Source organism: Oncorhynchus nerka, linkage group LG11 (genome assembly GCF_034236695.1).
Source record: "Oncorhynchus nerka isolate Pitt River linkage group LG11, Oner_Uvic_2.0, whole genome shotgun sequence".
NCBI classification, from domain to species: Eukaryota; Metazoa; Chordata; class Actinopteri; order Salmoniformes; family Salmonidae; genus Oncorhynchus; species Oncorhynchus nerka.
This window is the reverse complement of record NC_088406.1, coordinates 10,552,816-10,564,771: the sequence shown is the minus strand read 5'-3', so window position 1 is coordinate 10,564,771 and position 11,956 is coordinate 10,552,816. Positions and strand designations below refer to the sequence as shown.

At 49.0% G+C, this 11,956-nt stretch overlaps 2 protein-coding genes across 2 annotated transcripts; both read left to right on the top strand.

Moving 5' to 3' along the window:
- Nucleotides 1-4,562: 4,562 nt before the first annotated feature.
- Nucleotides 4,563-5,319, top strand: LOC135574095 (putative uncharacterized protein DDB_G0290521; the record flags this gene model as incomplete). Its single annotated transcript, XM_065024971.1, has 2 exons — nt 4,563-4,981; nt 5,031-5,319. Coding segments are annotated over exons 1-2 (708 nt in total), but the record flags the coding sequence as incomplete, so codon positions are not given.
- Nucleotides 5,320-5,939: 620 nt separating this feature from the next.
- On the top strand, nt 5,940-7,274 carry LOC135573905 (cell surface glycoprotein 1-like; the record flags this gene model as incomplete). Its single annotated transcript, XM_065024113.1, has 1 exon — nt 5,940-7,274. A coding segment is annotated over one exon (1,335 nt), but the record flags the coding sequence as incomplete, so codon positions are not given.
- Nucleotides 7,275-11,956: the final 4,682 nt, after the last annotated feature.

The window sequence follows — 11,956 nt, the reverse complement described above, 5'->3', positions numbered from 1 at the left end:
AATAAGACGACCGTGACTGCTAAAGAAACACTGTGCTAACAAGCAACATAACATAGACAATAACCCACGAATCCAAACTGGAAAAAGGCAACCTAAATAGGTTCTCCAATCAGAGACAATGATAAACAGCTGCCTCTGATTGGGAACCAATCCAGGCCACCATGGACCTACAATATGCCAAGACTAGACACATACCTAGACATACAAAACCCTAGATGAGACAAAAACACACATAACACCCTGGTCACAACCAACATATATAAAGAAAACAAAGAATACTCAGGTCAGGGTGTGATAGTTTCTGTCCTGGGGCTCTGTGGGGTGTGTTTGTGTTTGTGAGCAGAGCCCCAGGACCAGCTTGCTTAGGGGACTCTTCTCCAGGTTCATCTCTCTGTAGGTGATGGCTTTGTTGTGGAAGGTTTGGGAATCGCTTCCTTTTAGTTGGTTGTAGAATTTAACGGCTCTTTTCTGGATTTTGGTAATTAGAGGGTATCGGCCTAATTTACAGAATTCTGCATGCAGCGTCTCAATTTGGTCTCAATCTTTCTCTCTCTCACGATGCATTCCTTTCTGTCTATCCCTCAATCTGTCTTTCACCACTCTATCACTCTTCATCTCAAGCGGCCCCCAGTGATTTTATTCATAAGAAAGGTGTCTATTAAACAGCACACAAACACACAAACACACACAAACACACACACACACACACACCATCTGTATTCTTCAGAAGCCCCTTGTGACTGCTGGGGGAGACAGATAGATGAAATCACATCTGAAGAATAGATCTGTGAGAGAGAGAGAAAGAGAGAGACAGATCGATGAAATCACATCTGAAGAATAGATATGTGACAGTGAGAGAGAGAAAGAGAGATACAGAGAGTGAAAAAAGAAAGACAGAGAGAGAGAGAGAGAAAGGCTAAGAGAATAAAGAGCGCGAGAGAGAGACACACACACACACAGAGACAGGGAGAGAGGGAGAGAGAGAGAGAGAGAGAGAGACAGGGAGAGACAAGGAAAGACAGCGAGAGACAGGGAGAGACAGAGAGAGAGAGAGAGAGAGAGAGACAAAGACCGAGAGCGAGAGAGAGAGAGAGAGAGAGAGAGAGAGAGAGAGAGAGAGGGAAAGATAGAGGGAAAGAGAGAGAGACACACATCGAGAGAGAGAAAGAGAGAGATTAATTATGTTAATATTGTAAATATTCAAAGTAAGCTTTGACAATATGTACATTTTTACATCATGCCAATAAAGCAAATGTAAGTTAATTGAATTGAAGAAAGAGGAAAATACAAATCTAAAATACAGCCACCTAGCTCAGCTAGGCATCTAAACACACTCACCCACACCACACGCAAGAGCACACACACACATGCACAGACAGACAGACAGACAGGCAGGCAGGCAGGCAGGCAGGCAGGCAGGCAGGCAGACAGACAGACAGACAGACAGACAGACAGACAGACAGACAGACAGACAGACAGACAGACAGACAGACAGACAGACAGACAGACAGACAGACAGACAGACAGAGAAAGAAAGAGAGACAGAGTGCAAGAGAGAGAGAGACAGAGAGAGAACTAGAGAGAGAGACAGAGTGGGAGAGAGAGAACTAGAGAGAGAGAGACAGAGAGAGACAGAGAGAGTCAGAGATAACTAAAGAGAGAGAAAGAGAGAGAGACAGAGAGAGAGAGAACTAGAGAGAGACAGAGAAAGAGAGAGAGAACTAGAGAGAGAGACAGAGAAACACAGAGATAACTAGAGAGAGAGACAGAGAGAGAGAAAGAGAGAGACAGAGAGCGAGAGGGATAGAGAAAGAGAGAGAGAGCGAGAGACAAAGAGCGAGACAAAGATAAACAGATGGAGAGAGACAAAGCGAAAGACAAAGAGAGAGAGAGAGAGAGAGAGAGAGAGAGAGAGAGAGAGAGAGAGAGAGAGAGAGAACACAATTCTTCACACAGGGTCGTGGGGTGAGACAGGGATGCAGCTTAAGCCCCACCCTCTTCAACATATATATATCAACGAATTGGCGAGGGCAGACTAGAAAAGTCTGCAGCACCCGGCCTCACCCTACTAGAATACAAGTCAAATGTCTGCTGTTTGCTGAATCTGGTGCTTCTGTCACCAACCAAGGAGGGCCTACAGCAGCACCTAGATCTTATGCACAGATTATGTCAGACCTGGGCCCTGACAGTAAATCTCAGTAAGACCAAAATAATGGTGTTCCAAAGAAGGTCCAGTCAGCAGGACCACAAATACAATTAGAACCAATCAAATCATGAGAATACAAAAAGATAATTACTTGACACATTGGAAAGAATTAACAAAAGAACAGAGCAAACTAGAATGTTATTTGGCCCTAAACAGAGAGTACATAGTGGCAGAATACCTGACCACAGTGACTGACCCAAGCTTAAGGAAAGCTTTGACTATGTACAGACTCAGTGATCATAGCCTTGCTATTGAGAAAGGCTACCGTAGGCAGACATGGCTCTCAAGACAAGACAGGCTATGTGCTCACTGCCCACAAAATGAGGTGGAAACTGAGCTGCACTTCATAACCTCCTGCTCAATGTATGACCATATTAGAGACACATATTTCCCTCAGATTACACAGATCCACAAATAATTCAAAAACAAATCCAATTTTGATCATCTCCCATATCTACTGGGTGAAATTCCACAGTGTGCCATCACAGCAGCAAGATTTGTGACCTGTTGCCACAAGAAAAGGGCAACCAGTGAAGAACAAACACCATTGTAAATACAACCCATATTTATGCCTATTTATTTTCCCTTGTGTACTTTAACCATTTGTACATTGTTACAACACTGTGTATATATATATATATATATATATATTTGTAATGTCTTTATTGTTTTGAAACTTCTGTATGTGTAATGTTTACTGTTCATTTTTATTGTTTATTTCACTTTTGTATATTATCTACCTCACTTGCTTTGGCAATGTTAACACAAGTTTCCCATGCCAATAAAGCCCCTTGAATTGAATTGAATTGAATTGAGAGAGAGAGAGAGAGAGAGAGAGAGAGAGAGAGAGAGAGAGAGAGAGAGAGAGAGACTAGAGAGAACGAGAGAGAGACAAAGAGAGAGACAAAGAGAGAGTGATAGAGACAGACAGAGGGACAGAGAGAGAGAGTGGGAGAGGAGGGGGGGTCAGATCAAAAGAGAAGTGTCTGTAGCATTGATAAAGAAAGACCGTCTGGAGGGAAGTCACATTGGAAGGAGACTGCTGATGGTGTTGTTAGGTGATGATGACAACAAGCTCTCACAGTCTCACTGGAGAATGAGACGTTCATCCACGTTCCAGTCTCACTGCTCTAACCATCAAATTTTGAATTGTTTTTGCTGCTCCTGCTACTTGGTATCATTCAATTTCTCCAAACAAAGTTAATAAGGGTTAAGTTTAGTCACTTTTCATAAATAGTTAAAACTACCCTCTACTTTTTTGAACATTTTGTTAAAAATCGCGCAACATTTCAGCGCCCTGCTACTCATGCCAGGAATATAGTACGTTCATATAGTTAGAATGTGTGTATAGGAAACCCTCGGACGTTTTTAAAACTGGTTAAATCACGACTGTGGCTATTACATAACGTGCGTTACATCGGAAAGCGCAGGAAAACCTGATCACAGAAAATGGAAATAAATATCCTTGCGCCACTTCCAGCAATTGTTAACAGTGAGCCGAATTAGATAAGACCGAGCATTCAACTCCCACAGCATCCCCATGCAGTCGAGTATCTTGTGAATTTAATCCTCTTTGATTCTTGGTTGAACCGAAAGAGGGGCACGACGTACCTCCGGTCTCCGCCCAGATCATTCCGGAAGAGCTCTCTCCTGAAATTTTTTCCAAGACGACAGCTAATGATATGTACATCGCCTACGGATGATTTTTATCGCTTATTAACGTTTACCAATACCTAAAGTAGCATTACAAACGTATTTCGAAGTGTTTTGTGAAAGTTTATCGTCTACTTTTTGAATTTTAAAAAATGACGTTACGTTGTGAAATCGCTGTTTTTTTCGTTTATCACACAGTCTACATATAACGATATCTTGGCTTTATATGGCCCGATTTAATCGAAATAAAGACATCTAGGAGTGCCAACAAAGAAGATGGTGAAAGGTAATGACTGTTTTCTATTTTATTGTGCGGTTTGTGTAACGCCGAAATGCTAATTATTTTGTTTACGTCCCCTGCTGTGCTTTTCTGTTGTAGTGTATTGGTGCATGCTATCAGATAATAGCTTCTCATGCTGTCGCCGAAAAGCATTTTAAAAATCTGACTTGTTGCCTGGATTCACAACGAGTGTAGCTTTAATTTGATACCCTGCATGTGTATTTTAATGAACTTTTGAGTTTTAACTAATACTATTAGCATTTAGCGTAGTGCATTTGCATTTCCAGAGCTCTAGTTGGGACGCAAGCGTCCCAGGTAGAGGTAAGAGGTTAAGGGAACGGTTAAGGTTTGGGATAGGGTTAAATAAATAAAAATCGGTACTTCAGAACCAGTGTCCAGGACTGGGATCGAACATCCAGAGTCATGAGATTTACGCCCATCCCAAACCTAAACCCCATCCACCACCCCAAACCCATCCCCATCCACCACCCCCAAACCCCATCCACCACCTCATCCCCATCCACCACCCCATCCCCATCCACCACCCCATCCCCATCCCCATCCACCACCCCAACCCCATCCCCATCCACCACCGCATCCCCATTCACCACCCCATCCCCATCCACCACCCCATCCTCATCCACCACCCCATCCCCATCCACCACCCCATCCCCATCCCCATCCATCACCCCATCCCCATCCACCACCCCATCCCCATCCACCACCCCATCCCCATCCCCATCCATCACCCCATCCCCATCCACCACCCCATCCCCATCCACCACCCCATCCCCATCCCCATCCACCACCCCATCCCCAACCACCACCCCATCCCCATCCCCATCCACCACCCCATCCACCATCCACCACCCCATCCCCATCCCCAACCACCACCCCATCCCCATCCCCATCCCCGTCCACCACCCCATCCCCATCTCCATCCACCACCCCATCCCCATCCCCATCCACCACCCCATCCCCATCCACCACCCCATCCCCATCCCCATCCACCACCCCATCCCCATCCACCACCCCATCCCCAACCACCACCCCATCCCCATCCCCATCCACCACCCCATCCCCAACCACCACCCCAGCCCCATCCCCAACCACCACCCCATCCCCATCCCCATCCCCGCCCACCACCCCATCCCCATCTCCATCCACCACCCCATCCCCATCCCCATCCACCACCCCATCCCCATCCCCATCCACCAACCCATCCCCATCCACCACCCCATCCCCGTCCACCACCCCATCCCCATCTCCATCCACCACCCCATCCCCATCCCCATCCACCACCCCATCCCCATCCACCACCCCATCCCATCCCCATCCACCACCCCATCCCCATCCACCACCCCATCCCCATCCCCATCCACCACCCCATCCCCAACCACCACCCCAGCCCCATCCCCAACCACCACCCCATCCCCATCCCCATCCCCGCCCACCACCCCATCCCCATCTCCATCCACCACCCCATCCCCATCTCCATCCACCACCCCATCCCCATCCCCATCCACCACCCCATCCCCATCCACCACCCCATCCCCATCCACCACCCCATCCCCAACCACCACCCCATCCACATCCCCATCCACCACCCCATCCCCAACCACCACCCCAGCCCCATCCCCAACCACCACCCCATCCCCATCCCCATCCCCGCCCACCACCCCATCCCCATCTCCATCCACCACCCCATCCCCATCCCCATCCACCACCCCATCCCCATCCCCATCCACCAACCCATCCCCATCCACCACCCCATCCCCGTCCACCACCCCATCCCCATCTCCATCCACCACCCCATCCCCATCCCCATCCACCACCCCATCCCCATCCCCATCCACCACCCCATCCCCATCCCCATCCACCACCCCATCCCCATCCACCACCCCATCCCCATCCACCAACCCATCCCCATCCCCATCCACCACCCCATCCCCATCCCCATCCCCATCCACCACCCCATCCCCAACCACCACCCCATCCCCAACCACCACCCCATCCCCAACCACCCCATCCCCATCCACCAACCCATCCCCATCCCCATCCACCACCCCATCCCCATCCCCATCCCCATCCACCACCCCATCCCCATCCACCACCCCATCCCCAACAACCACCCCATCCCCATCCCCATCCACCACCCCATCCCCATCCCCATCCCCAACCACCACCCCATCCCCATCCCCAACCACCACCCCATCCCCAACCACCACCCCATCCCCAACCACCCCATCCCCATCCACCACCCCATCCCCATCCACCACCCCATCCCCAACAACCACCCCATCCCCAACCACCACCCCATCCCCATCCTCATCCACCACCCCATCCCCATCCCCATCCCCAACCACCACCCCATCCCCATCCCCAACCACCACCCCATCCCCATCCCCATCCCCATCCACCACCCCATCCCCATCCCCATCCACCAACCCATCCCCATCCACCACCCCATCCCCGTCCACCACCCCATCCCCATCTCCATCCACCACCCCATCCCCATCCCCATCCACCACCCCATCCCCATCCCCATCCACCACCCCATCCCCATCCCCATCCACCACCCCATCCCCATCCACCACCCCATCCCCATCCACCAACCCATCCCCATCCCCATCCACCACCCCATCCCCATCCCCATCCACCACCCCATCCCCAACCACCACCCCATCCCCAACCACCACCCCATCCCCAACCACCCCATCCCCATCCACCAACCCATCCCCATCCCCATCCACCACCCCATCCCCATCCCCATCCCCATCCACCACCCCATCCCCATCCACCACCCCATCCCCATCCACCACCCCATCCCCAACAACCACCCCATCCCCATCCCCATCCACCACCCCATCCCCATCCCCATCCCCAACCACCACCCCATCCCCATCCCCAACCACCACCCCATCCCCAACCACCACCCCATCCCCAACCACCCCATCCCCATCCACCACCCCATCCCCATCCACCACCCCATCCCCAACAACCACCCCATCCCCAACCACCACCCCATCCCCATCCTCATCCACCACCCCATCCCCATCCCCATCCCCAACCACCACCCCATCCCCATCCCCAACCACCACCCCATCCCCATCCCCATCCCCAACCACCACCCCATCCCCACCCCATCCCCATCCACCGCCCCATCCACCACCCCATCCCCAACAACCATCCCATCCCCATCCACCACCAATTGTCATACTTGAGTAAAAGTAAAGATACCTTAATAGAAAATTACGTAAGTAAAAGTGAAATTCACCCAGTAAAATATTACTTGAGTAAAAGTCTAAAAGTATTGGGTTTTAAATATACTTAAGTATCAAAAGTAAATGTAATTTCTAAAATGTGCATTACAAATTCCTTATATGAAGCAAACCAGACGGCAACATAATTAAAAAATATATAATTTACAGATAGGTCCGAGGATCTAACTCTCAGACATAGTTTACAGTCATTTAAGTGTTTAGTGAGTCCGCCAGATCAGAGAGAAAAGGGATGACCAGGGATGTCCTCTAGATAAGTGTGTCAACCATTTTCCTGTCAAAATGTAACGAGTACTTTTACACCAAAATACACACAAACCCACAACCCTTGGTTTGTCTGACTGTAGCAGACAGCGTGGGTAACGGAGGAGTTTAATCATTTCCTGAAGGGCAGCCGCTGTGTAAACACCAGGAGTCGTGTCATTACGCAGAGAGTGGTGTGTGTACGTGTGTGTGTCTGTGTGTGTACGTGAGTCTGTGTACTACGCCTCTGCCTGTGTGTCTGTGTGTATGTGTGTTTAAGTGCGTGCGAGACTGCGAGAGTACGTATCTGTGTGTGCAGGTATAGGATCTTAATTTGACCAGTATTGTCACAGAACAAATTTAAATAAATCTGCAGCAAAGAGGATTTGAAAGTTTAGTCCATAAAGTTGCTTGATCGGTGGCTAAGATATTAGCTGGACGAAAGCAGGCTACATGAAAATACAACCAAGCTCATCTGCAAGGAAATTCTGTGTGTGTGTGTGTGTGTGTGTGTGTGTGTGTGTGTGTGTGTGTGTGTGTGTGTGTGTGTGTGTGTGTGTGTGTGTGTGTGTGTGTGTGTGTATACAGTACCTTCAGAAGGTATTGACTCCCCTTGACTCTTTCTTGTGTTACAAAGTCACAATCAAATTGTCATGTTTTGCACAAAACACAGTTATGTCCAAGTGGAATATATATATTTTTTTAAATTAGATAATGGAAAATAAAACACTCATATATTTTGATTAGATAATTATTCAATTCATGTTAGAAACACCTTTTACAGATGTATCTTCCTGAGTTATTCTTTTGAAACCTGAATTTTATCATTCTTGCCCATTATTCCTTAAAAAATTATTCAGGTCTCTGGCAAGTTGGTTGTTAATCATTGCTAGACAGCCATTTTTAAGTCTTGCTATAGATTTTCAAGCTGGTTTAAGTCAAAACTGTAGCTCGGCCACTCAGGAACATTCAATGTGGTCTTGGTAAGTAATTCCAGTGTATATTTGGCCATGTGTTTTGGGTTATTACATTTATTTGTAAAAAATTATTTCACCTTTATTTAACCAGGTAGGCTAGTTGAGAACAAGTTCTCATTTACAACTGCGACCTGGCCAAGATAAAGCATAGCAGTGTGAACAGACAACACAGAGTTACACATGGAGTAAACAATAAACAAGTCAATAACACAGTAGGAAAAAAAAAAGAAAAGGAAAGAGTCTATATACATTGTGTGCAAAAGGCATGAGGAGGTAGGAAATAATTACAATTTTGCAGATTTACACTGGAGTGATAAATGATCAGATGGTCATGTGCAGGTAGAGATACTGGTGTGCAAAAGAGCAGAAAAGTAAATAAATAAAAACAGTATGGGGTGAGGTAGGTAAATTGGGTGAGCTATTTATCGATAGACTATGTACAGCTGCAGCGATCGGTTAGCTGCTCAGATAGTAGATGTTTAAAGTTGGTGAGGGAGATAAAAGTCTCCAACTTCAAAGATTTTTGCAATTCGTTCCAGTCACAGGCAGCAGAGAACTGGAAGGAAAGGTGGCCAAATGAGGTGTTAAACGACCCTAAACAAACGAATTAAACAAATCTGAGACTCCACAACTACAAGCAGTACTGTCTCAAGTACAGACCTCTCCCTCTACACACACACACACACACACACACACACACACACACACACACACACACACACACACACACACACACACACACACACACACACACACACACACACACACACACACACACACACACACACACCCTCTGTAAATGCAAACCGCGTTCACTTACTGTGCATCAGCGTGGACTTCTCCTACTGCTGCTGAGAGGAGAATGGAAAGTGAAAACCTCACGCTTGCATCACAGTGCTTCTGTCCCACTCTTCCTCTCTCTCTTTTTCCGTCCCTCCCTCGCTCCCTCCCTCCCCTGTGCTCTCTCTCCCTCTCTCTCTCTTGGCAGAAGCCTACTGTGCTGTGACACACCCCTCTCCATATCCGCAGCTGGCTGGCAGTTCACCGTTCACAGCGCATGCTTCCACTGTATGCACAACAGAGAGAGAAAGGGGGAGGGAGGGATAGAGGGAGGGAGACAGGGGTAGGAGAGAGGAAGCTAACTCAACCGAAATTTTGCTGTCAACAAATCAGTGCCCATATTTCCCCCTGTGTGTTCCTCTTTTCCTGTGTTAATAGAGGCAGACAGCCAGACTTTGATATCAGCACCCTACTGTTCACCTCTCTCCCTCTCCCCCGCTCCCCCTCTCCCCTCTCTCCCTCTCCCCCTCTCCCCTCTCTCCCTCGCTCTCTCTCCCTCTCTCCCCTCTCCTCTCTCCCTCTCCCTCTCTCTCTCCCTCTCTCCCCCTCTCCTCTCTCCATCGCTCTCCCTCTCTCCCTCTTTTCCTCTCCCCTCTCTCACTCTCCCCCTTTCCCCCTCACTCCCTCTTGCCCTCTCTCCCTCTCTCCCCCTCTCCTTCTCTCTCCTCTCTCTCCCTCTCCCCCTCTCTCCTCGCGCTCCCTCTCCCCCTCTAACCCTCTCCCCCTCTCCACTTCTGTCCTCTTTCACCATCTGTACATGCAGGCAGAACATCTTCAAGATATACTGATAGTGGCCACCTGTATCTCTCCCTCTATTTCTCTCCCTTTTAGATGTAGAAAATCACAGAGTAACGTTACCAGATTCTGCAGTGAGGACGAACACATGAACGGACAAAAGCAGCCTTACCTCACTTCGTTCAGGAGCATTGTGTGTGTGTGTGTGTGTTCATGTTGACAGCTGCTCTAAAACCCCCAGTGAGGTGTTTGCCATTCTGTCTGGAACCATTCATCTGCAGCAGAACAATCATATGTCACACACACACACACACACACACGCACACACGCACACAGACCGTCTCACTTTCCCCCTTTCTGAAATAGCAGCTGTGTCTTCCTCGCCTATCACAGACCACACAACCTCTCAGTTCTCTCAGTCCTCTCAGACCCCTCAGAGAGAGAGAGAGAGCGAGAGAAAGAGAGAGAGAGAGAGAGAGGGGGAGAGAGAGAGAGAGAAAGAGAAAGAGAAAGAGAAAGAAAGAGAAAGAGAAAGAGAAAGAGAAAGAGAAAGAGAAAGAGAGATAGAAATTCCTTTTAGACAACATCCTGGATAAAACCTCTCAGCTTCCCTATCATAAAAAAAAAATTGCAAGCAGACTTAAGACAATTAACAACAATGACAAAAGGTTTGATGAAGAGTTAACGTGTGCAAAAACCTAAGAAAGAAATTGAGAAACCAATCCAACCAAAAACATAGATACCCAGAAAACCTGAGCCTAGAATCAACTATTAAAGACATTTACATTTACATTTAAGTCATTTAGCAGACGCTCTTATCCAGAGCGACTTACAAATTGGTGCATTCACCTTACGACATCCAGTGGAACAGTAGTGCATCTAAATCTTTTAAGGGGGTGAGAGGGATTACTTTATCCTATCCTAGGTATTCCTTAAAGAGGTGGGGTTTCAGGTGTCTCCGGAAGGTGGTGATTGACTCCGCTGTCCTGGCGTCGTGAGGGGAGTTTGTTCCACCATTGGGGGCCAGAGCAGCGAACAGTTTTGACTGGGCTGAGCGGGAACTGTACTTCCTCAGTGGTAGGGAGGCGAGCAGGCCAGAGGTGGATGAACGCAGTGCCCTTGTTTGGGTGTAGGGCCTGATCAGAGCCTGGAGGTACTGAGGTGCCGTTCCCCTCACAGCTCCGTAGGCAAGCACCATGGTCTTGTAGCGGATGCGAGCTTCAACTGGAAGCCAGTGGAGAGAGCGGAGGAGCGGGGTGACGTGAGAGAACTTGGGAAGGTTGAACACCAGACGGGCTGCGGCGTTCTGGATGAGTTGTAGGGGTTTAATGGCACAGGCAGGGAGCCCAGCCAACAGCGAGTTGCAGTAATCCAGACGGGAGATGACGAGTGCCTGGATTAGGACCTGCGCCGCTTCCTGTGTGAGGCAGGGTCGTACTCTGCGGATGTTGTAGAGCATGAACCTACAGGAACGGGCCACCGCCTTGATGTTAGTTGAGAACGACAGGGTGTTGTCCAGGATCACGCCAAGGTTCTTAGCGCTCTGGGAGGAGGACACAATGGAGTTGTCAACCGTGATGGCGAGATCATGGAACGGGCAGTCCTTCCCCGGGAGGAAGAGCAGCTCCGTCTTGCCGAGGTTCAGCTTGAGGTGGTGATCCGTCATCCACACTGATATGTCTGCCAGACATGCAGAGATGCGATTCGCCACCTGGTCATCAGAAGGGGGAAAGGAGAAGAT